This window comes from Scyliorhinus torazame, chromosome 5 (assembly GCF_047496885.1).
Source record: "Scyliorhinus torazame isolate Kashiwa2021f chromosome 5, sScyTor2.1, whole genome shotgun sequence".
NCBI lineage: Eukaryota > Metazoa > Chordata > Chondrichthyes > Carcharhiniformes > Scyliorhinidae > Scyliorhinus > Scyliorhinus torazame.
The window spans coordinates 139,767,210-139,793,024 of record NC_092711.1 but is presented as its reverse complement, the minus strand read 5'-3'; the positions used below and the strand labels follow the sequence as shown (position 1 = coordinate 139,793,024).

Here is a 25,815-nt window from a genome sequence, read left to right as displayed (position 1 = left end):
CATTTACCCTTCAACTCTTCTACCAGCGCTTCCCCCTCTTCTTTCAACTCCTGGTGTATTTCCAACACCTTGCCCTCCCCGACCCATACCCCCGAGATCACCCTATCTTGAACTTCTTGTGCCGGGAGCAACGGGAATTCCCTCACCTGTCGCCTCAAAAAGCCCTCACCTGCATATATCTAAAGGCATTTCCCGGGGGTAACTCGAACTTCTCCTCCAGTGCCCCTAGGCTCGCAAACGCCCCGTCGATGAACAGGTCCCCCATTCTTCCAATCCCCGCCCGATGCCAGCTCTGGAACCCCCCGTCCATCTTCCCCAGGACAAACCGGTGGTTACCCCTGATCGGGGACCACACCGAGGCTCCCATTGCACCCCTGTGCCGTCTCCACTGGCCCCAGATCCTTAGCGTTGCGGCCACCACCGGGCTCGTGGTATACTTTGTCGGCGAGAGCGGCAGCGGTGCCGTCACCAACGCCCCCAGGCTCGTTCCTTTACAGGACGCCATCTCCATCCTCTTCCATGCCGCCCCCTCTCCCTCCATAACCCACTTGCGGATCATCGCCACATTTGCTGCCCAGTAGTAGCTCCCCAGGTTTGGCAGTGCCAACCCTCCTCGGTCCCTACTGCATTCCAGGAACCCTCTCCTTACTCTCGGGGTCTTATTCGCCCACACAAACCCCATAATACTCCTACCTACTCTCTTGAAAAAGCCCTTAGTGATCACGATGGGAAGGCACTGAAACACAAACAGAAACCTCGGAAGGACCACCATTTTGACCGACTGCACTCTACCCGCCAGCGAGAGTGGTAACATGTCCCATCTTTTGAAATCCTCCTCCATTTGCTCCACCAACCTCGTCAGATTCAGTTTATGTAGGGCCCCCCAACTCCTGGCTATCTGGATCCCCAGATACCGAAAGCTCCCCTCCGCCCTCCTCAGCGGTAGGTCCCCTATCCCTCTTTCTTGGTCCCCTGCCTGTAATACAAAGAGCTCACTCTTCCCTACATTGAGCTTATAGCCCGAAAACTCCCCAAACTCCCTTAGAGTCTGCATAACGTCCACCATCCCCTCCATTGGGTCCGCCACGTACAGCAGCAGGTCATCCGCATATAGCGACACCCGAAGCTCTTCTCCCCCTCGGACCACCCCCCTCCATTTATTGGACTCCCTCAGTGACATGGCCAATGGTTCGATCGCCAATGCGAACAACAGGGGGGACAGGGGGCACCCCTGCCTCGTCCCTCGGTACAGTCGAAAGTACTCCGACCTCCGCCGGTTCGTCACTACACTTGCCATCGGGGCTCTGTAAAGGAGCTTAACCCAATTGATAAACCCTACCCCGAACCCAAACCTGCGCAGCACCTCCCAGAGGTGCTCCCACTCTACTCGGTCAAAGGCCTTCTCCGCGTCCATAGCTGCCACTATCTCCGCCTCTCCCTCCTCCGATGGCATCATTATCACGTTTAAGAGCCGCCGCACATTGGTGTTTAGTTGCCTGCCCTTTACAAATCCCATCTGATCCTCGTGGATTACCCCCGGGACACAGTCCTCGATCCTCGTGGTCAGCACTTTTGCCAGCAACTTTGCATCCACATTGAGGAGCGAGATCGGCCTGTACGATCCACATTGCAGTGGGTCCTTGTCCCGCTTTAGGATCAAAGAAATTGTCGCTTCCGACATTGTCGGGGGCAGGGTCCCCTCCTCTCTTGCCTCATTAAAGGTCCTCACCAGTAGCGGGGCCAACAGGTCTGCGTACTTCCTGTAGAACTCCACCGGGAATCCGTCCGGTCCCGGGGCCTTCCCCGCCTGCATGCTCCCCAAACCCTTGCTCAGCTCCTCCAACCCAATTGGTGCCCCCAAACCAGCCACCTCTTGCTCCTCCACCCTCGGGAATCTCAGCTGATCTAGGAATCGTCTCATCCCCTCTTCCCCCGCTGGGGGCTGGGATCTGTACAGCTCTTCATAAAAGGCCTTGAATACCTCGTTTATTTTCGTCACACTCCGAACCGTGGCTCCCCTTCTGTCTTTGACTCCCCCTATTTCCCTCGCTGCCATCCTCTTACGGAGCTAGTGTGCCAGCATCCGACTAGCCTTTTCCCCATACTCGTAGGTCGCCCCCTGCACTTTCCTCCACTGTGCCTCCGCCTTCCCTGTGGTCAACAGGTCAAACTCCGTCTGGAGCCGTCGTCTTTCCCCAAGTAATCTTTCCTCCGGGGCCTCTGCGTATCTCCTGTCCACTCTCAAAATCTCTCCCTTTCCATACCCTCTGTCTTCTCCCTATGAGCCCTAATGGAAATGAGCTCTCCCCTGATCACTGCCTTCAACGCCTCCCATACCACCCCCACCTCCCCGTTGTCGTTGGCCTCCAAGTACCTTTCGATACACCCCCTCACCTTCCCACACACAACCTCGTCCGCCAGCAGTCCCACATCCAGCCGCCACAACGGGCGTTGGTCCCTCTCCTCTCCCAGCTCCAGTTCCACCCAGTGTGGGGCATGGTCCGAAACGGCTATAGCCGAATACTCCGTCCCCTCCACCCTCGGGATGAGCGCCCTACCCAGAACAAAGAAATCTATCCGGGAGTAGGCTTTGTGTACATGGGAGAAGAAAGAAAATTCCCTGGCCTGCGGCCTTGCAAACCGCCATGGGTCCACTCCCCCCATCTGATCCATAAACCCCCTAAGTACCTTGGCCGCCGCCGGCCTCTTTCCAGTCCTTGATTTGGAGCGGTCCAGTGCTGGATCCAACACTGTATTGAAGTCCCCTCCCATTATCAGGCCTCTGACCTCCAGGTCCGGAATGCGCCCCAACATGCGCTTCATGAATCCTGCACCATCTCAGTTCGGGGCGTATACGTTTACCAACACCACCCACGTCCCTTGCAGCCTACCGCTCACCATTACATATCGCCCTCCATTGTCCGCTACAATAGTCTTGGCCTCAAATGACACCCGCTTTCCCACCAATATTGCCACCCCTCTATTCTTCGCTTCCAGTCCCGAGTGGAATACCTGCCCTACCCATCCCTTTCTTAACCTGACCTGGTCCGCCACCTTCAGGTGTGTCTCTTGGAGCATGGCCACGTCCGCCTTCAGTCCATTTAAGTGCGCGAACACTCGAGCCCTCTTCACCGGCCCATTCAGGCCCCTCACATTCCACGTTATCAGCCGGATTGGAGGGGCTCTCACCCCCCCCCAACGCCCCGCCGACTAGCCATCTCCTTTTCTGGGCCAGTCCCGTGTCCACGCCTCCCTCACCCTCCAGTCCCCCAGAGGGGGGATCCCCGTCCCGACCACCTCTTCTGTGTCCCATTCACTTTCGGCCAGTGCAGCAGCAACCCTTCCCCCCCCCCCCCCCCCCTCCCCGCCGCTAGACCCCTGTCTAGCTTTTTTGCCCCCCCATATCACTCCCGTAAGTCAGCTGGCGCCTGCTGACCCCGGCTTCCCCCGCCGTCCCATTGACCTCCCCGCGTGGGAGTCTCCCAATCCATATGCATTCCTTCATTCCCCTTCCCGCCTTTCTTCCCGCGCGCGGGAAAACACCCCGCGCTTTCCAAAGCTCGCTCTGCCCCCTCTGGCGCAGCTCCTGTCGCGGCCTTGTCTCTCTCCCCCAGCCCATGTAACATTTCCTGCGCGTGATTGACCCCCTATATACAACAACCATCACACATCAAACCCCAAAACATCCCCCCCACCCTCACAAACCCTCAGTTAGAGTCCAACTTTTCGGCTTGTACAAAGGTCCACGCCTCTTCAGGCGTTTTGAAGTAATAGTGTTGACCCTTGTACGTGACCCACAGTCGCGCTGGCTGCAGCATTCCGAATTCCACTTCTTTCCGGTACAACGCCGCTTTGGCCCGGTTGAAACCCGCTCTCCGCTTTGCAACCTCCGTGCTCCAGTCAGGGTATATTCGGATCTCTGCATTGTCCCACTTACTGCTCCGCTCCTTCTTGGCCCATCTCAGGACCCACTCTCTGTCCGTGAACCGATGGAACCTCACCACCATCGCCCTTGGCGGCTCATTTGCCTGGGGCTTCTTCGCCAGCACCCGATGTGCCCCGTCCAACTCCAGCGGCCTCGAAGGGGCCTTCGTGCCCATCATCGCCTCGAGCATCGTGCTCGCGTATGCCCCGGCATCAGCCCCCTCCACTCCCTCAGGGAGACCCAGGATCCGCAGATTCTTTCCCCTCGACCTGTTCTCCAGGTCTTCGAGTCTTCCCGCCCACCTCTTGTGTAGCGCCTCGTTCTGCTCCACTCTCACCGCCAGGCCCACGAGCTCGTCCTCGTTCTGACTGACTCTTTTCTGTACCTCCTGGATCTTAGCTTTGTGGACCTTCTGGGTGATCCCGAGTCCTTCAATTGCCGAAAGCATAGGCGCCAACATCTCCTTGCGCTGCTCCTCAAAGCAGCACTTGATGAACTCCCTCAGCTCCCCTTTGTCTCTGGCCGCCGCCATTTTGTTTTCTTTCCCTCGCTTCTCCCGTTGCTCCAGTGCCGCTCCTTTGGCCGTTACACTTCTGGTCCGTTTAAAAAGTCTATGGAAACTCCTGAAAAAGGTCTGAGAGTTGTGGAAGTATGTATTGGGGGTCATGTGGGACTGGAAGCCCTAATGTCATTGGCTGACAGATCCCGGGTCCTGGTTGGTCGTTGACCTCAAGCTCCGTCCTGAAGGCGAAGTATAAGAAGCCGGTGCCTTCCCCCGCAGGCCAGTTTACTATCGGGCTGCTGGGGAACAGACACGCTTAATAAAGCCTCATCGACTTCACTCTATTCGTCTCACGGAGTCTTTGTGCGCTACAATTTATTAAGCGTGCCTAAAAAGGACTATGGAGCTCAGGATCATTCCAGAATGCCTGAGGATCAGCCCCCACGCAGTGAATGCGGCAGCAGCCTTCAAACACTGGCAGACTTGCTTCGAGGCCTACATCAGATCGACCACAGGCCGAGTCTCAGACGAACAAAAACTGCAGGTCCTGCACTCGAGGGTGAGCACGGAGATTTTCACCCTCATTGAAGACACCGACGATTTCCAGACGGCGTTCACAGCACTGAGAAATCTCTACGTTCGCCCAGTTAACCAAATCTACGCTCGCTACCAGCTCGCGACAAGACGGCAAGCTCCCGGAGAATCGATGGACGAGTTCTACGCCGCGCTGCTGATTTTGGGACGAGCCTGCAGCTGCCCGTCGGTGAATGCAAACGAACATACGGACATGTTAATGCGCGACGCTTTTGTGGCAGGTATGCAATCCTCCCAAATCCGCCAAAGACTTCTAGAAAAAGAGTCGCTAGGACTCTCAGAGGCACGGGCCCTAGCAGACTCCCTAGACGTCGCCGCGCGTAATGCCCGCGCCTACGGCCACGACCGCGCGGCAGGCCATTGGGCCCCGTACGTACCCGTCGCGGCAAACCCCCTACCCCCCCCCCCCCCCCCCCCGGACACCCCACAGGCTTGCGCAGTCCAAACGCCGAGTCGCACCGGGGGAGCCCGCTGTTATTTCTGCGGCCAGGCGAAGCACCCCCGACAGCGCTGTCCGGCCCGCGCAGCTATCTGCAAAAGCTGCGGGAAAAAGGGCCACTATGCGGTGGTGTGCCGATCCCGCGTGGTCGCCGCCGTCCCGGGGCCACAGGGAGCCCTACAAGCAGTCTATGCCTCCCAACCCCCCCAGCACGCCATGTGCGACCGGCAGGCGCAGCCGCTCTGGGTCCCGACCACCGCGGCCCCGGGAGAACTGGGAGCCCTGCACGCCGCCTACGCTCCCCAACCCCCCTCCCCGCAGTCCATGTACGACCCGCCGCCGGCGCTCCCGATTTGGGTGCCGGCCAACACTCTCCACGGAGAGGAAGGGGTTTTTCGCATCCCGAACGCCACCCTCACCCCCGTCCAGCGCCCCACGCCTGACCCGCCGGCGCCGCCGACTTGGGCCCCGACCACCGCTGTCCCCGGCGAGGGAACTCCGCGCGGTCCTAGCGCCCGCGGCCCTGGCGCTCGCAGTGAAGGAACTCCGCGCGGTCCTAGCGCCCGCGGCCATGGCGCTCGCAGTGAAGGAACTCCGCGCGGTCCTAGCGCTCCCCAGACCCCCCAGCACACCATGTGCGACCCGCAGACGCCGCCATTTTGGGTCCCGACCACCACGAGGGGAGGAGGGGCGCCGTTGTGCGACCCGCAGACGCCGCCATTTTGGGTCCCGACCACCACGAGGGGAGGAGGGGCGCCGCCATCTTGGACCGCCCCCGACCTGTACGACGTATGGGGGCGGCCATTTTGTCCACCCCCGACGCCATCTTGTGACCCCTCAGCCACGTGCGATGTATGGGGGCGGCCATTTTGTCCATCCCCGACGCCATCTTGGACGGCAACAACGGACCCCACCCCACTACTACAACCACGGCTCGCTTCGGTTATGCTCGATCAGGCTCGGCCCCGGACTCTCCAGACGACGACGACAACGGTCCTAATTAACGGCCACGAGACGCCATGCCTAGTCGACTCCGGGAGCACGGAAAGTTTTATACACCCCGACACGGTAAGACGCTGTTCCTTAACTACCTACCCCAGCGCACAAAAGATTTGCCTAGCTGCAGGATCCCACTCCGTACAGATCCAGGGATTCTGCATAGTTACCCTAACGGTACAGGGGAGGGAATTCAAAAACTACAAACTTAACGTCCTTCCCCAACTCTGTGCCCCCACCTTGCTGGGCTTAGATTTCCAATGTAACCTACAGAGCCTTACGTTTAAATTCGGCGCCCCATACCCCCACTCACTATCTGCGGCCTCGCCACCCTCAAGGTGCAACCCCCGTCCTTGTTTGCGAACCTCACCCCGGATTGCAAACCCGTCGCCACTAGGAGCAGACGGTACAGCGCCCAGGACCGGACCTTCATTTGGTCCGAAGTCCAGCGGCTACTAAAGGAGGGCATAATCCAGACCAGCAATAGTCCCTGGAGAGCGCAGGTGGTAGTAGTGAAGACAGGGGAGAAACAAAGGATGGTCATTGACTATAGCCAGACCATCAACAGGTACACACAACTAGACGCGTACCCTCTCCCCCGCATATCCGACATGGTCAATCGGATTGCCCAGTATAAAGTCTTCTCCACCGTGGACCTCAAGTCCGCCTACCATCAGCTCCCCATCCGCCCAAGTGACCGCAAGTACACAGTCTTCGAGGCAGACGGGCGATTATACCATTTCCTACGGGTCCCTTTTGGCGTCACAAACGGGGTCTCGGTCTTCCAACGGGAGATGGACCGAATGGTTGATCAACATGGGTTACGGGCCACGTTCCCGTACCTCGACAATGTAACCATCTGCGGCCACGATCAGCAGGACCACGACGCCAACCTCCAAAAATTCCTCCAGACCGCCAAAGCCTTGAACCTCACGTACAACGAGGACAAGTGCGTTTTTAGCACCGATCGGCTAGCCATTCTGGGCTACATAGTGCGCAATGGGATAATAGGCCCCGACCCCGAACGTATGCGCGCACTCATGGAATTTCCCCTCCCGCACTGCCCAAAAGTCCTGAAACGCTGCCTGGGGTTCTTTTCGTACTACGCCCAGTGGGTCCCCCAGTACGCAGACAAGGCCCGCCCCCTAATACAGACCACGACCTTCCCTCTGTCGACAGAGGCTTGCCAGGCCTTCAGCCGCATCAAAGCGGACATCGCAAAGGCCACGATGCGCGCCATCGACGAGTCCCTCCCCTTCCAGGTCGAGAGCGACGCCTCCGACGTAGCTCTAGCGGCTACCCTTAACCAAGCGGGCAGACCCGTGGCCTTCTTCTCCCGAACCCTCCACGCCTCAGAAATCCGCCACTCCTCAGTGGAAAAGGAAGCCCAAGCTATAGTGGAAGCTGTGCGACATTGGAGGCATTACCTGGCCGGCAGGAGATTCACTCTCCTCACTGACCAACGGTCGGTAGCCTTCATGTTCGATAATGCACAGCGGGGCAAGATTAAAAATGACAAGATCTTAAGGTGGAGGATCGAGCTCTCCACCTTCAACTATGAGATCTTGTACCGGCCCGGAAAGCTGAACGAGCCGTCCGATGCCCTATCCCGCGGCACATGTGCCAACGCACAAATTGACCGCCTCCAAACCCTCCACGAGGACCTCTGCCACCCGGGGGTCACTCGGTTTTACCACTTCATCAAGTCCCGCAATCTCCCATACTCTTTAGAGGAGGTCCGTACAGTCACAAGGGACTGCCACATCTGCGCGGAATGCAAGCCGCATTTTTTCAGGCCAGGTGGAGCGCACCTGATTAAGGCTTCCCGCCCCTTTGAACGCCTCAGTCTCGATTTCAAAGGGCCCCTCCCCTCCACCGACCGCAACGCGTATTTCCTTAATGTAGTGGACGAATACTCCCGCTTCCCTTTTGCCATTCCCTGCTCCGACATGACCGCGGCCACAGTCATTAAAGCCCTGAACAGCATCTTCACGCTGTTCGGTTACCCCGCATACGTCCACAGCGACAGTGGGTCCTCTTTCATGAGTGACGAGCTGCGCCAGTTCCTGCTCAGCAAGGGCATAGCCTCAAGTAGGACGACCAGCTACAACCCCCGGGGGAACGGGCAAGTAGAAAGGGAGAACAGCACGGTCTGGAAGGCCGTCCTACTGGCCCTACGGTCCAGGGATCTCCCAGTTTCACGGTGGCAGGAGGTCCTCCCGGACGCTCTCCATTCCATCCGGTCGTTATTATGTACAAGCACTAATCAAACGCCTCACGAGCGTCTCCTTGTCTTCCCTAGGAGGTCCTCCTCTGGAACGTCGCTGCCGACCTGGCTGGCGGCCCCAGGACCCATCCTGCTCCGAAAGCACGTGCGGGCACATAAGGTGGACCCGTTGGTCGAAAGGGTTCACCTCCTCCACGCAAACCCCCAGTACGCCTACGTGGAGTACCCCGACGGCCGACAGGACACGGTCTCCCTGCGGGATCAGGCGCCCGCCGGCACCACGCACACCCCCCCGACACCATCAACCCAACCGCCCCCCTTCCTGCCACCGTCGCACCCCGCGACCGCCCCCTTCCCAGGAGGATCAGTCCCCCTCCCCTTTGCACCGACAGCTGAAACCGTGCGGCTCCCGGAGGCGACAACACTGGTACAAGCACCACCACCACCGCCGGGGCCGAGGCGAACGACACGGACGACCAGACCGCCCGACCGACTCGTGGCGTCGATGTAAAACAAAGATGGACTGTCCAATGAACATTTTGTTTTTCCTATACCCTCTGTACATAGTTGTAACAGGACGATACTGTCCAATACTGTACTACCATGTAACTGTTCTATCCTCCCAGGACCAGCCCTGTAAACCCTTACCACCATACGAAGCATCACCCCGCCGGGTTCATTTTTGACAAGGGGTGAATGTGGTAGTATGTATTGGGGGTCATGTGGGACTGGAAGCCCTAATGTCATTGGCTGACAGATCCCGGGTCCTGGTTGGCCGTTGACCTCAAGCTCCGCCCTGAAGGCGAAGTATAAGAAGCCGGTGCCTTCCCCCGCAGGCCAGTTTACTATCGGGCTGCGGGGGAACAGACACGCTTAATAAAGCCTCATCGACTTCACTCTATTCATCTCACGGAGTCTTTGTGCGCTACAAGAGTCAGTTCCAGACGGGAACTGCCGAATGCGCGACCTACTCCTCCATGGCCGCCACCGGAAGCCTCGTCCCTGCTTCTTCAATGGCCCTGGTAGATCCTTTCACAGTTGTTCCCTCTGCTGCTAGAATTCACCTTTGATAGAGTCAAGTCAGATTGCAGCTTTAAGCTTGCCCTTCCCCCGCCTGCATGCTGGAAGAGGCCCTTGTCTAAACCTGCAGCCAAAGCCAAATCCTTTACTGTTTCTGCCGGGTCTGGTAGCCAAAAGACATAACATTCCTGGGGGACACCATCAGGGGAATGCTGCAGTCTTCTTCCCACACCGGGAAATGTCAAACAAATGCCGTGGGGGCCCTGTAAAAGAGCCCAAAAGTCCAATCCAAGCGGGAGCTACCGAATATGCGACCTAGCTCTGCATAGCCGCACCCGGAAGTGCTGCCCGCTTTCCCGAGGCAGCAGGAGGTGTAGATGGAGTCAATGGATAGGAGGCAGGTTCATGTGATGGACTGGGCGGTGTTCACGACTCTCAGAAGTTTCTTGCGGCCCTGGGCCGAGCAGTTGCCATACCAGGCTGTGATGCAGCCCGATAGGATGCTTTCTATGGTGCATCTGTAAAAGTTGCTAAGAGTCAATGTGGACATGCCGAATTTCCTTAGTTTCCTGAGGAAGTATAGGCGCTGTTGTGCTTTCTTGGTGGTAGCGTCGACGTGGGTGGACCAGGACAGGTATTTGGAGATGTGTACCCCATGGAATTTGAAACTGCTAACCATCTCCACCTCGGCCCCGTTGATGCTGAGATGCTGTGTAGAGTACTTTGCTTTCTGAAGTCAATGACCAGCTCTTTAGTTTTGCTGGCATTGAGAGATAGATTGTTGTCGCTCCGCCACTCCACCAGGTTCTCAATCTCCCTCCTGTATTCTGACTCGTCGTTATTCAAGATCCAGCCCACTCTGGTCGTATCGTCAGCAAACCTTTCGATGGAGTTGGAAACAAATTTTACCACGCAGTCGTGTGTGTACAAGGAGTAGAATAGGGGGCTAAGTACGCCCCGGTATTGAGGACTATTGTGGAGGAGGTGTTGTTGTTTATTCTTCCTGATTGTGGTGTGTGGATTAGAAAGTCGAGGATCCAGTTACAGAGTGGGGAGCCAAGTCCTAGGTTTTGGAGCTTTGATATGAACTTGGCTGGGATTATGGTGTTTAAAGCGGAGCTGTCGTCAATAAATAAGAGTCTGATGTAGGAGTCCTTCTTGTCGAAATGCTCTCGGGATGAGTGTAGGGCCAGGGAGATGGCGTCTGCTGTGGACCGGTTGTATGCGAATTGCAGTGGATCAAGGCGTTCTGGCACTATGGAGGTTGAAGGAAATCAGCTATATCTCATAGATTATCATAGAATTTACAGTGCAGAAGGAGGCCATTCGGCCCATCGAGTCTGCACCGGCTCTTGGAAAGAGCACCTTACCCAAGGTCAACATCTCCACCCCATCCCCATAACCCAGTAACCCCACCCAACACTAAGGGCAATTTTGGACACTAAGGGCAATTTAGCATGGCCAATCCACCTAACCTGCACATCTTTGGACTGTGGGAGGAAACCGGAGCACCCGGAGGAAACCCACGCACACACGGGGAGGATGTGCAGACTCCGCACAGACAATGACCCAAGCTGGAATCGAACCTGGGACCCTGGAGCTGTGAAGCAATTGTGCTATCCACAAGGCTACCGTGCTGCCCCAAAGGCCATTAAAATGTAAATATTAAAGCCCAGTCTTTAAAACCCATTTTAAAATAAGGATTTCAGTATTCATAACCTTAGGTCATGACAAAACACATAACTTGAACAGAGGTACAAAGCCTGACACATCCACAAACTAGCTGGAGATAAATGCAACATTTTTACTGACAATATGAACTGACTATTGTTCCAATTAACAGAATTCAAAAAAAGTTTCATTTTAAAAATGAGCTGTACCAGGAATCAGATCAAGGTCGGAATGAGCACCATAGCAAAATTAATCCACCATTGTTCAGAATATGGATAAAATGAAAGTCAGCAGAAAACCAATAAGAACCAGACTCGATTACAGCGCAAAATCACATTCCATAGCACACACACATTCAAACATGAAACATTTAAAACTTATGTTGCACATTGAGGATTGACAGTTAACTATCCAATCAAATGTATTTGAAACTCACCCAAACCAATCAGGACGACATAGAGGTAGGGACAGATGGCCTCAGACTGATAACATTTTCCTTGAACGGGAGAGTCCGAACAGCCATTTTCTATCCGGATCAATCTATACTTTTACTTGACTATTCGCTATCCGTATTTTCATATTTTCCCTTCTAAAACTCTTGAAGTCTACGCAAGCTGTTTTGCCTTAAGCAAGAAACCATTTCTGTATTATTTTTGAAAGTTAAAATTGTTTTATAAATTACTTCTCTTTAAGTCTTTTGCTGGCAAGGCTTTGTTGAGAATAGATTTGAGTTTCTCTCAATTGTAATCAATAGAAGTAATAAAAGATTCTCACTTCGCACCCGAGAAGTGTAACTCCAATTTCGACTGAGTTTTAAAGTGTATGCGAGACTGCACTTGAACCACATGGTAGATCTCTACAGAGGTGATGCGTTCCATGACCAACCTCTCGCATTTGTCACTTCCTAACCCAGTTCAGCCCTATCATCGTGTCCAGGAATGTAGGACTTTGGGGGAACATTTTCTTCTCCTTGCAGTTACGCAGCTGCAGATGAAGAACTGAAATGAAAATGAAAATCGCTTATTGTCACAAGTAGGCTTCAATGAAGTGACTGTTAAAAGCCCCTAGTCCCCACATTCCGGCGCCTGCTCGGGGAGGCTGGCCTGCCTTGGTCTGCTTTAAAAGCCAGCTATTTAGCCCAGTGTGCTAAACCAGCCTCTGAGCTCATTCCCTTCTGGGAGTTAGAGCTTCTCTGTTGGTTCCCCCAGGGTCGCAATTCTATCATCCATGTACATGTCCTCTACTGTCAGCATTCCTCTGCCCCCTCCCCCACGTCCCAAGTAGTGTCTAACCTTGCCGGCGTGAACCTGTGGATGTTGCCGATGGGGGCCCCGTGGACATCTCGGCAAGTTCAAAATGGTGCCTAAGCTGGTTCCGCGTTCTACGGGTGACTACTACCACTGGACTCCTGGAGTGTGTGCGCCTGGGGGGGGGTGGGGGCGGTGGACAGCGCTCGGAGAGATGTCCCCGTGGGGGAGGCCTTCTCTAATCGGACCCTGTCTGTTTTCCTTGGCCACCCCTCACCCTCTCCGCGTCGGCCGCCCAGTTGTGGAACGGAATATTCGCTGGGGCCAAGCCTCCCATCTCTGCCCTCGCTGTAAAACGGACTTGCCTACCCAAGGAACTCTTCTCCCCCCCCCCACCCCCACCACCACCCCGCCGACATGAAGGCCATGATTAGCTTGTCAACCCTGGTGAAGAAGGATTTGGGGTTACGCAGAGGAATCTAGGCAGCAGGTTCTGATTGTCTGTACTGTTCCAGCTAGCGAAAGAGGGAGTGGGTGCCATCATTGCAGGTCCCTCCACCAGGCTCGAGAGGTTCCATTTGCGGAGCCTCTTCCAGGTGTGGGCCCCCTGGTCCTCAGGTACCTAAACTTGCTTTGGGTTACTTTAAACGGTGTTTCCTCCAGCTCCGCTCCGCCCTCTCTGGGGTTCACCGGGAAGATTTTGCTCCTGCTCCAGTGGAGTTTGTAACCCGAGAAGGCGCCGATCTCCCTAAGGAGTCCAGTTATCTTTCCTATGCTGGCTAGGGGATTCGACACGTGGAGGAGCAGGGCATCCTCTCTTCGGCTGCCCATCCGCCATTCTAAGGGCGAGGGCCAGCGGCTCAATTGGCAGCGCAAACAAGAGCCGGGATAGCGGGCACCCCTACCTTGTTCCCCTGTGCAGCCAGAAGTACTTGGAGCTGGTGGCATTCATCCATACGCTCGCAATAGGAGCGCTGTACAGGAGCTTCACCCACGTGGTGAACCCTGCCCCAAACCCAAACCGCTCAAGCTCCTCCATGAGGGACCTCCATTCTACTCGATCGAAGGCTTTCTCAGCGTCCAGAGAGAGAATCATCTCTGGTCCTCTCCCCGGATGGGGTCATTATTACACTCAGCAGGTGTCTGATGTTCGCTGTTAGTTGTCTGCCTTTAACAAACCCAGTCTGATCTTCCGCGATCACTTGTGGCAGGCAACTCTCCAGTCGCCGCACCAGTGCTTTCGCAAAGATTTTCACGTCAGTATTTAAGAGAGAGATAGGTCCGTATGATCCACACTCTGTCGAGTCTTTGTCCTCCTTAGGGAACCAATGAGATCAAGGCTCATGCCAGCGTGGGCGGCAGGGCCCCATTCGACAGTGACTCGTTGAACATCTCCCAAGTGCGAGGCGGAGTTGCTCAGAACTTTTGTACCGGGCTTCCAGGAACCCATCCGGTCCTGGCGCGTTCCCTGGTTGTGGGGATGAGGGTGGAGCCTTGCCCGAGAGTGGCAGTCTTCGGGGTATCAGAAGAGCCAGATCTCTTCATGGGGAGGAGAGCAGACGCCTTTGCCTCCCTGATCGCCCGCCGAAGAATCCTGCTTGGCTGGCCATCAGCAGCAGTACCCAACGCTGCAGACTGGCTGTCCGACCTGTCGCAATTTCCCCAAATGGGGAGAAAATAAAATTCACCAACTTGTTCCATTGGCATTTTTGGGAGCCAGCAGCCAATAAGCCAGGGGGGGGGGGGAGAGATCCACAGAGTCAAATGAAGAGGGGGAGGGGGGGGGAAGAGAGGCAGGGGGGGGTGGGAGGGGGGGAGGGGTGGGGGGGGGGAGGGAGGGAGGGAACAAAGAGAGACAGAAACCAACCATATCCCACACGGAAGGGCCCCCAACTCCTTCGGACCAAAATCTTATGAACAGGAACAACCGAATAAGAGCAACTTAAAACAAAATAACGTATGCAGCATTACGCTACCCCAATAGGTCCTGGTCTGACGAATCAACGAACCGGATAGCAAGAAGGGGTGGGGGGACTTGGGAGAGAGGGGGAGTTGGGGGTCGGAGGCCAAGTCAAAACTGGGTGCTTGTAAAAAAGAAATGTGAATTGTAACCGATGTATATAGTTTCTGTGTCTGTTCACGTTCATCTTTGTTTTGTATCAAAAGAAAAACCCTATTAAAACATTTTCAAAAAAAGAATCCACCTGATGTTACATGTGAGGGTGTCCCAAATTCCAGAAGAGTGACTTGGAACACTGGTTCTTAATGGCGTATATTTTTAATTTGGTATTTGTGAGAAAAATGTGAACCCGGGAGGAATAGTCCAGTCGCTGTGTGAACCATTAATAAAGAACATTTATTTAAAATAAATGACAAAGACGACAATGCACTACAACAGTTAAGTACACTGATGGCTATACACACATTGTATTATACGAAGTTACCACTTGGTTACCAACTACCTATGTTTCCTAAACTCTCAGATGCCTTTTAAGTTCAAAATCAACATCCGTTATATAATTCTATGAGCCAAATCCAGCATATAGTTACCACACGCTGGTTACTTGCAAAGTCTGGGGAAACCGTACTCAGTTTCAGCAACGGCAAAATTGCTACTTCTCATCGGAAGACTTTTTCTGCAGCTGGGTGTGGCTGTGACTGTCTCCCTTTCCCCAGACATTGTGTTATGACTATATAATTCTTTCCCTTTTGATGTTATCCACCCTGTAGAGTCAGCCTTTAGCACGTACACTCCAATTTCCTTCTCTCTACTTTGAAGTCACCTCTTCTAAACCCCATTGTTTTCCTCTAATGACATAGGTAAACACTTGCTTTTCTCACTGACATGCAAATTTGCTTCTCAAAATCTCTTAAGACATTTGTCCTTATCAACTCCTGTTTTATTTTATCCCCATCTCATTTTGCAAATCTTAATTTCCCCAAATTATTAACATTACTGCTAAACGTTTATTAATGAAACAGAACATGGTTAAAAAACAGAAAATGACTTGAGGATCAAAGACAACCAGAGTAAAAGGATGTTCACAATGTTCTGGACCCAAATAATTTCTCTTTAATTAATCTGCAGCCTGTTCCCTGCCCTCTTTGTGGAAACCTCCGCTCAGTTCACAAGCATGACCCTGACCTTCCGCTCGCTGCCATTAGAATTCAGCACCTTGCTCTCAGGCTCACATTCCTGTCCTCGGCCTGCTGCAATGTTCCGGAGAAGTCCAACACAAGCTGGACGAACAGCCCCTCATCTTCCCATGAGGCACTTTACAGCCTTCTGGACTCAACATTGAGTTCAACAACTTCAGACCCTGAACTCTCTCCTCCATTTTGATTTGTTTTTTACCGAGTGCCAGTCTGTATCTTGTTTTCATGTTTTTTGCTTCCAGGTAGAGATGTCCTTTATTCTGCCATTAACACTTACTCTGGACCAATGCTTTGTTTCTTTACCACAACCATTACCTCTCCCTTTGCGTTTTATTCCAGGACATTTTTGACATTTAATCTCACCCACCTTCTAACCAATCCCTGACTTTCCCTTTTGTTCTACCTGACCCTCCCCCTTTCTCACCAGCATCAAACCCATCACATTTCTCCCTCTCTTTAGTTCTGAAGTCGAGTTTCATTGGACGTGAAACATTAACTCTGTTTCTCTCTCCACACATGTTGCCAGGCCTTTTTTTTAAAATGTTTCCAAAAGGGGCAATTTTTAGCGTGGCAAATTCACCTACCCTGCACATCTTTGGGTTGTGGCGATGAGACCCACGCAGACACGGGGAGAATGTGCTGGGATCGAACCAGGTTGGCAGTGCTAACCACGACACCACTGTGCTGCCCCAGATGCTGCCAGTATAGAATAAATGTCTTTCATCAGCTTTTGTGGATCATTTCAGTGGAAATGACCTCTCCCAGGCTCAAAGAACATCAGCCCAGCCAGGCTTGTCCAGCAGACAGAAACCCTCTGACCCTCCCACTTCACCAAGTCTCAGAATGAACATGGTTCAGTCCTGGGTGTGATTAACAGCAGAATCCAATCCCTGTCATCACTTGTGAACTCGCTGGTGAGTCTGCAGTGTGGATGATGTTCTAAACCTCTTTGTTCAGTGAGAGCAGCTGAACGGTCTCCCCTCAGTGTGAATGCGTTGGTGGATCATCAGTACCCGAGAGCTTTTAAACCCCTCCGCAGTCAGAGCATTTAAAGGGTCTCTCATTGCTGGGAGTGACATTGTGTCTCAGCAGGCTGGATGACCGAGTGAATCCCTTCCCATACATGGAGCAGGTGAACGGCCTCACCCCAGTGTGAACTCGCTGGTGTATCTGCAGGGTGAATGAATCACTAAGTCCCTTCCCTCACTCAGTGCAGGTACAGGACAGAAATGCAGAACAGACAATTCTAGTTTCTCTGGAAAATTCTTATCTGTCTCATTCCCCATAAGCTGTAAATCTCCATCCCACACACTCTCCCTCCATTCTCACTCTGCTGTATCTAATATTCACCCCCCCAATTCTCCTGAAGGTGCTGATTCAGGCTGATTGACAGATCCCTGCTCACTGCTTCCTGTCCTAGACACAGAGACCATAACAAATAGGAGCTGCAGTCAGCTATTCGGCCCATCGGGCCTGCTCAAACATTCAGATTGTTGGCCGATCTACCTCAGCACCATTTCCCCACACTATCCCCCATATCCCACAATATCTTCAATATCTAGGAACCTATCAATGTCTGTCTTGAAAATACTTGATGACTGAGGCTCCACTGTCTCTGGGGTAGAGAATTCCAAAGCTTCGCCACACCCTCGAGTGAGGAAATCCCTCCTCATCTCAGCTTTCTCCCCATTTTCCTGCCGGTTCCCCATAATCCTCGACTCCCTGGTCAATCAGAAATCTGTCCAACTTGGCCGTGAATATATTCAATGACCCCCAGACTCCACTGGTCCCTGTGGAAGAGAAATCCAGAGACTAACAACCCTCTGAGGGAAGAGATGACTGGAAATATATAACATAGCTACAGCACAATATTACACAGCTATAAATTATAATAAATGTACTTCATTACAGAACCATCAATAATATATCTAATCTGCACCATTTAACAACACTGGACATTTCTCTGATATTAATTTACTGTCGGTTGTGGTAGAAAAAAAAACCAACAGAACCTCCTCGACACAAGGTTTCCAGGCAACCGGCTGACGGCTCCTCCCAGAGCGAGAAGCCAATCGGTGATCTCCCCCTCCGGCACAGGACTGCACATGTGCAAGGGAGCAGGAATTGCACATACATGTGGGAGAGCCCACGCCCGACCTTCATGCTGAGGTGTTGACCAATGGGAAGAGTTGGAGGACATAACTATAGAAGCTTTTCCCGTTGGTTTTTATGTTTCTCCCCAGTTTGCTCTCATATTCTATCTTCTCTTTATCAGTTTCTTGGTCCTCCTTTGCTGAATTCCAAAACAAGTTCCCAGTCCTCAGGCTCACTACTATTTTGGCCACTTTATGAGCCTCTTCCTTTGATCTAATGGAATCTTTAACTTCTTGTGTTAGTCACGGTTGCATCACTTTTCCTGTTGGATTTCTTAAAGGAATCTATATTTGATGTCAATAAGTAACAATTCCTTATATGACAGCAATTGCCTGTCTACCGTCATACATTTTATTGTAAGATCCCAAGACAATTTGCCCCTTATACCTTGAACGTTTCCAGCTATGAGAAGCACCCGGATAAATTAAACAAAAGAACCATGTAACAACCATAGCCCACCTTCATGGCAACGTGGCATGATTTCTGGGGTTCCAAACAGAAATGGGGACTAAATATCTTCTAACGACCAAACACCCTTTCACTCAGTGATCCTTGTGAAATTTGAAACCAGGTAATCGCAATAAGACAAAGAGCCCACTGGAAAAAAAGTTGTGAGATCGGCCTGTCCAGTAGAAAGAAACACTCCGACTATTTCCATTATTCAACTGATAAAATGAAAGAATTACAGTCCGGGATGTAATCGAGAGCAGAAACAAAGTAGAATCCAACCCTGTAATCACGTGGGAACATGTTGGTGTCTCAGCAGGTGCAAGGAATTATAAAATCCCTTCCCACATTGAGTACACATGAATGGCTTCTCCCCAGTATGAACTCGCTGGTGCGTCTGCGGGGTGGATGATCACTAAATCCATTCCCTCACTGAGAGCAAATGAAGGACTTCATGCCAGTGTGAACTCGCTGGTGTCTCAACAGGATGCCCAAAAGAGTGAATCCCTTCCCACACTGAGAGCAGGTGAAAGGTCTCTCCCCGGTGTGAACTCGCTGGTGTCGCTGCAGATTCGATGAATCATTAAATCCCTTCCCACATTGAGAACAGGTGAAGGGCCACTCCCTAGTGTGAACCCTCTGGTGTCTCAACAGGTGGGATGACAGAATGAATCCCTTCCCACACTGAGAGCAGATGAATGGCCTCTCCCCAGTGTGAACTCGCTGGTGTGTCTGCAGGCCGGATGAGTCAGTGAATCCCTTCCCACACCGAGAGCAGGTGAACGGCCTCTCCCCAGTGTGAACTCGCTGGTGTCTCAACAAATTGCACAAAAGACTGAATCCCTTCTCACACTGAGAGCACGTGAATGGTTTCTCTCCAGTGTGAACTCGCTGGTGTGTCCGCAGGTTGGAAGAATCATTGAATCCCTTCCCACACTGAGAGCAGGTGAATGGCTTCTCCCCAGTGTGAACTCGAAGATGTGTCTGCAGGGTGGACGAATCACTGAATCCCTTCCCACACTGAGAGCAGGTGAAGGGCCTCTCCCCAGTGTGAACTTGCTGGTGTCTCAACAGGTGGGATGACAGAGTGAATCCCTTTCCACACGTGGAGCATGTGAATGGTCTCTCCCCAGTGTGAACTTGCTGGTGTCTCTGCAGGATGGATGACAAAGTGAATCCCTTCCCACACACTGAGCAGGTGAACGGCCTCTCTCCAGTGTGAAAGCGTCGATGAGCTTCCAGCTCTGATGGAGCTTTGAACCTCTTCCCACAGTCCCCACATTTCCACAGTTTCTCCATGTTTTGGGTCTCCCTATATCTGTCCCAGTTGGACAATCAGTTGAACACTTGACCACACAGGACTCGTGTATGGTTTCTCCAGCTGTGAATGGTGTAATATGTATTCAGGCTGTGTAACTAGTTAAAGCTCTTTCCACAGTCAGTGCTCTGGAACACTCTCACTCGGGTGTGTGTGTCTCGGTGCTTTTGCAGTCACACTGATGTTTAAAACCTTTTGATGTTGACAGATCAGGCAAACATTTCTACTTCTGCATTTAAAGGCCGATAATATTCAGTTCCAAGGAATTGAGAGATTCAGTCAGATTGAGACGTGATGTTTGAGATTTTTGTCTGTAATTCCTCCTGTTATAATACCCTGTAAAAACAATTTACAAAAGTCATCACTGTCAGTAGAGGATAGAAATTCAGAATGGACAATTCTAATTTCTCTGGAACATTCTTTCCTCGCTTCTTCTCCAAATAACTGCAAATCTCCATCCCACACACTCTCCCTCCATTCTCATTCTGCTGTATCTAATATTCACCCTCCCATTCTCCTAAAGGTTTTGATTCCGGCTGATTGACAAATCCATGGTCGCCACTTCCTGTGCAGGACACTGGGATCAAAACATATAGGCACTGCAGTTGGCCATTCGGCCCATCGGACCTGCTCAACCATTTAATGAGATAACTGGCCGATCTACCTCAGCACCATTTTCCCACACTATCCCCCCTATCCCTCGGTACCTTCAATATCTAGAAACCTATCAATCTCTCTCTTGAAAATACTTGATGACTGAGGCTCCACAGTCGTCTGGGGTGGAGATTTCCAAATGTTCACCACATCCTCGAGTGAAGAAATCCCTCCTCATCTCAGCCTTCTTTCCATTTTCCTGCCGGTTCCCCATAACCCCCGACTCCCCCCATCAATCAGAAATCTGTCCAACTCAGCGGTGAATATATTCATTGACTCTCAAACTCCACTGGTCCCTGTGGAAGAGAAATCCAGAGACTAACAACCCTCTGAGGGAGGAAATGACTGGAAATATATAACATAGCTACAGCACAATATTACACAACTGAAAATAATAATAAATGTACTTTATGATTTTGATTTGATTAATTGTCACATAATAATTGTCACATTTTTTCCAGAACCATCTATAATAAATCTAATTTGTACCATATAACACTAGACAGATCTCTGTCCTATATTAATATAGGAGACCTGGGCCAAGCTTTGCAGAGTCTGCACCCTCCCTGGATTCACTTCCTTTCCCTTCAGTTGCTGCAAGTGACCAATTGAAGGTCAGAATGAGAAAAGAAATGGAAAGGGGAGAAAAGAAAGTGTTTTACTCACAGATGTTGGAGACAGGAGTAAGTTTCAGTCTGTGTGAAGCCCGCGCTCTGATAGGCTGGAGGACCAGAGTCCTTCCGGTGCGACTCGCTTCCCATTGACCGATACATCAGAAGGTCAGGGGGTGGACACCCCACCACACAGCTTCCCGTCTCTCTTGGACATGCGCAGTCCGGAGCCTGGTTGGGAGGGGGAAGATCACCGAGCGGCTTCTCGCTCTGGCCGGTGCCTGGAAACCTTGTCTCGAGGACGTGGACGGGAAACAATGGGTGAGGGTGGAGCTCCAGTGTGCGCGCCGAGGCTGCGCACTGGAACCCGGAGACGTCACTACGAAGCAGAGTGATTCCTATTGCGTGATTCAGGCAGGGCTTTATTGTGACGTCACAATCCGGAAGTTGGACAAAACTGCCTCCTCTGCAACATCTGGGAGGAAATCAATGTTTCTCCCTTTCCATTTCTTTCCTCATTCTGGGAAGACATTGGTGACTTGGAGCAACTGAAGGGAAAGGAAGTGAATCCAGGGAGGGTGCAGACTCTGGAAAGGTTGGCCCATCTCTCTCTCTCTCTCTCTCTCTTTTTTTTAATAAATATTTTATTGAAAATTTTTGGTCAACCAACACAGTACATTGTGCATCCTTTACACAACATTATAACAATACAGATAATAATGACCCTTTTTTTTTATATAAACAAAAAACAACAAGTAAATAAATATTAAATAACAAAAATGAAAACTAGCCCTAATTGGCAACTGCCTTGTCACAGGCTATACCCCCCCCCCATCCCTCCCCCCCCCCCCCCCCCCCAAGTCCTGGGCTGCTGCTGCTGCCTTTTTTCCCCCATCTATCTTTCCGCAAGATATTCGACGAACGGTTGCCACCGCCTGGTGAACCCTTGAGCCGACCCCCTTAGGACGAACTTAATCCGCTCTAGCTTTATGAACCCCGCCATATCATTTATCCAGGTCTCCACCCCCGGGGGCTTGGCTTCTTTCCACATTAGCAATATCCTGCGCCGGGCTACTAGGGACGCAAAGGCCAAAACATCGGCCTCTCTCGCCTCCTGCACTCCCGGCTCTTGTGCAACCCCAAATATAGCCAACCCCCAGCTTGGTTCGACCCGGACTCCTACTACTTTTGAAAGCGCCTTTGTCACCCCCACCCAAAACCCCTGTAGTGCCGGGCATGACCAAAACATATGGGTATGATTCGCTGGGCTTCTCGAGCACCTCGCACACCTATCCTCCACCCCAAAAAATTTACTGAGCCGTGTTCCAGTCATATGTGCCCTGTGTAATACCTTAAACTGAATCAGGCTTAGCCTGGCGCACGAGGACGACGAGTTTACCCTGTTTAGGGCATCTGCCCACAGCCCCTCCTCGATCTCCTCCCCTAGCTCTTCTTCCCATTTCCCTTTTAGTTCGTCCACCATAGTCTCCCCTTCGTCCCTCATTTCCCTATATATATCCGACACCTTACCATCCCCCACCCATTTCTTTGAGATGACTCTGTCCTGCACCTCTTGTGTCGGGAGCTGCGGGAATTCCCTCACCTGTTGCCTCGCAAAAGCCCTCAATTGCATGTACCTGAATGCATTCCCTTGGGGCAACCCATATTTCTCGGTCAGCGCTCCCAGACTTGCGAACTTCCCGTCCACAAATAGATCTTTCAGTTGCGTTATTCCTGCTCTTTGCCACATTCCATATCCCCCATCCATTCCCCCCGGGGCAAACCTATGGTTGTTTCTTATCGGGGACCCCCCCAATGCTCCGGTCTTTCCCCTATGTCGTCTCCACTGTCCCCAAATCTTCAGTGTAGCTACCACCACCGGGCTCGTGGTGTAGTTCCTCGGTGAGAACGGCAATGGGGCTGTCACCACAGCCTGCAGGCTGGTCCCCCTACAGGACGCCCTCTCTAATCTCTTCCACGCCGCTCCCTCCTCCTCTCCCATCCACTTACTCACCATTGAAATATTAGCGGCCCAATAATACTCACTTAGGCTCGGTAATGCCAGCCCCCCCCTATCCCTACTACGCTGTAAGAATCCCTTCCTCACTCTCGCAGTCTTCCCGGCCCAAACAAAACCCATGATGCTCTTTTCTATCCTTTTAAAAAAGCCTTCGTGATCACCACCTGGAGGCACTGAAACACAAAGAGGAATCTCGGGAGGACCACCATCTTAACCGCCTGCACCCTCCCTGCCATTGACAGTGCTACCATATCCCATCTCTTGAAATCTTCCTCCATCTGTTCCACCAACCGCGTTAAATTTAGCCTGTGCAATGTGCCCCAATTCTTAGCTATCTGGATCCCCAGGTAACGAAAGTCTCTTGTTACCTTCCTCAACGGTAGGTCTTCTATTTCTCTACTCTGCTCCCCTGGATGCACCACAAACAGCTCACTCTTCCCCATGTTCAATTTATACCCTGAAAAATCCCCAAACTCCCCAAGTATCCGCATTATTTCTGGCATCCCCTCCGCCGGATCCGCCACATATAGTAGCAGATCATCCGCATATAAAGATACCCGGTGTTCTTCTCCTCCCCTAAGTATTCCCCTCCATCTCTTGGAACCTCTCAGCGCTATCGCCAGGGGCTCAATCGCCAGTGCAAACAGTAATGGGGACAGAGGACATCCCTGCCTTGTCCCTCTATGGAGCCGAAAATATGCCGATCCCCGTCCATTCGTGACCACACTCGCCACTGGGGCCCTATACAACAGCTGCACCCATCTAACATACCCCTCTCCAAAACCAAATCTCCTCAACACCTCCCACAGATAATCCCATTCCACTCTATCAAATGCTTTCTCGGCATCCATCGCCACGACTATCTCCGTTTCACCCTCTGGTGGGGCCATCATCATTACCCCTAACAGCCTCCGTATATTCGTGTTCAGCTGTCTCCCCTTCACAAACCCAGTTTGGTCCTCGTGGACCACCCCCGGGACACATTCCTCTATTCTCATTGCCATTACCTTGGCCAGGACCTTGGCATCCACATTTAGGAGGGAAATTGGTCTGTAGGACCCGCATTGTAGCGGATCCTTTTCCTTCTTTAAGAGAAGCGATATCGTTGCTTCAGACATAGTCGGGGGCAGTTGTCCCCTTTCCTTTGCCTCGTTAAAGGTCCTCGTCAGTACCGGGGCGAGCAAGTAAAATTCAACTGGGAATCCGTCCGGTCCCGGGGCCTTTCCCGTCTGCATGTTCCTAATTCCTTTCACCACTTCTTCTACCGTGATCTGTGCTCCCAGTCCCACCCTTTCCTGCTCTTCCACCTTGGGAATTTCCAGCCGATCCAAAAAATCCATCATTCTCTCCCTCCCATCCGGGGGTTGAGCTTCATACAGTTTTTTATAAAATGTCTTGAACACTTCATTCACTCTCTCCGCCCCCCGCTCCATCTCTCCTTCCTCATCCCTCACTCCCCCTATTTCCCTCGCTGCTCCCCTTTTCCTCAATTGGTGTGCCAGCAATCTGCTCGCCTTCTCCCCATATTCATACTGTACACCCTGCGCCTTCCTCCATTGTGCCTCTGCAGTGCCTGTAGTCAGCAAATCAAATTCCACATGCAGCCTTTGCCTTTCCCTGTACAGTCCCTCCTCCGGTGCTTCCGCATATTGTCTGTCCACCCTCAAAAGTTCTTGCAGCAACCGCTCCCGTTCCTTACTCTCCTGCTTCCCTTTATGTGCCCTTATTGATATCAGCTCCCCCCTAACCACCGCCTTCAACGCCTCCCAGACCACTCCCACCTGAACCTCCCCATTGTCATTGAGTTCCAAGTACTTTTCAATACATCCCCTCACCCTTAGGCACACCCCCTCATCCGCCATTAGTCCCATGTCCATTCTCCAGGGTGGGCGCCCTCCTGTTTCCTCCCCTATCTCCAAGTCTACCCAGTGTGGGGCATGATCCGAAATGGCTATAGCCGTATATTCCGTTCCCCTCACCTTCGGGATCAATGCCCTACCCAACACAAAAAAGTCTATGCGCGAATAGACTTTATGGACATAGGAGAAAAACGAGAACTCCTTACTCCTAGGTCTACTGAATCTCCACGGGTCCACACCTCCCATCTGCTCCATAAAATCCTTAAGCACCTTGGCTGCTGCCGGCCTCCTACCAGTCCTGGACTTCGACCTATCCAGCCTTGGTTCCAACACCGTGTTAAAGTCTCCCCCCATTATCAGCTTTCCCGTCTCTAGGTCCGGGATGCGTCCTAGCATTCGCCTCATAAAGTTGGCATCATCCCAGTTCGGGGCATACACGTTTACCAAAACCACCATCTCTTCCTGTAATTTGCCACTCACCATCACGTATCTGCCCCCGTTATCCACCACTATAGTCTTTGCCTCGAACATTACCCGCTTCCCCACTAATATAGCCACCCCCCTGTTTTTCGCATCCAGCCCCGAATGGAACACCTGCCCCACCCATCCTTTACGCAGCCTAACCTGGTCTATCAGTTTCAGGTGCGTTTCCTGTAACATAACCACATCTGCTTTAAGTTTCTTAAGGTGTGCGAGTACTCGTGCCCTCTTTATCGGCCCGTTGAGCCCTCTCACGTTCCACGTGATCAGCCGAGTTGGGGGGCTTCCCACCCCCCCCCTTGCCGGTTAGCCATCATCTTTTTCCAGCTTCTCACCCAGTTCCCACGCAGCTGTATCTCCCCCAGGCGGTGCCCCCCCGCCCATCCTCTCCCGTACCCACTCCCCCCTTTCCCCAGCAGCAGCCACCCAGTAATTCCCCCCTCCCACCCCCCCCGCTAGACCCCCCGCTAGCGTAATTACTCCCCCCATGTTGCT

General features: G+C 52.5%; 1 protein-coding gene across 1 annotated transcript in view; it reads right to left on the bottom strand.

Moving 5' to 3' along the window:
* LOC140417940 (uncharacterized) overlaps positions 1–21,286 on the bottom strand; it is a 111,860-nt gene extending 90,574 nt beyond the window's left edge. Inside the window, exons 1-2 of the mRNA XM_072501373.1 lie at positions 21,017–21,286; positions 18,811–20,032 (exon numbers count right to left, since the gene is read on the bottom strand). Of these exons, the coding sequence (XP_072357474.1) occupies positions 18,811–19,677 (867 nt within the window). The 5' untranslated portion in view covers positions 19,678–20,032; positions 21,017–21,286. The remainder of the gene's footprint in view (positions 1–18,810; positions 20,033–21,016) is intronic.
* Positions 21,287–25,815: the final 4,529 nt, after the last annotated feature.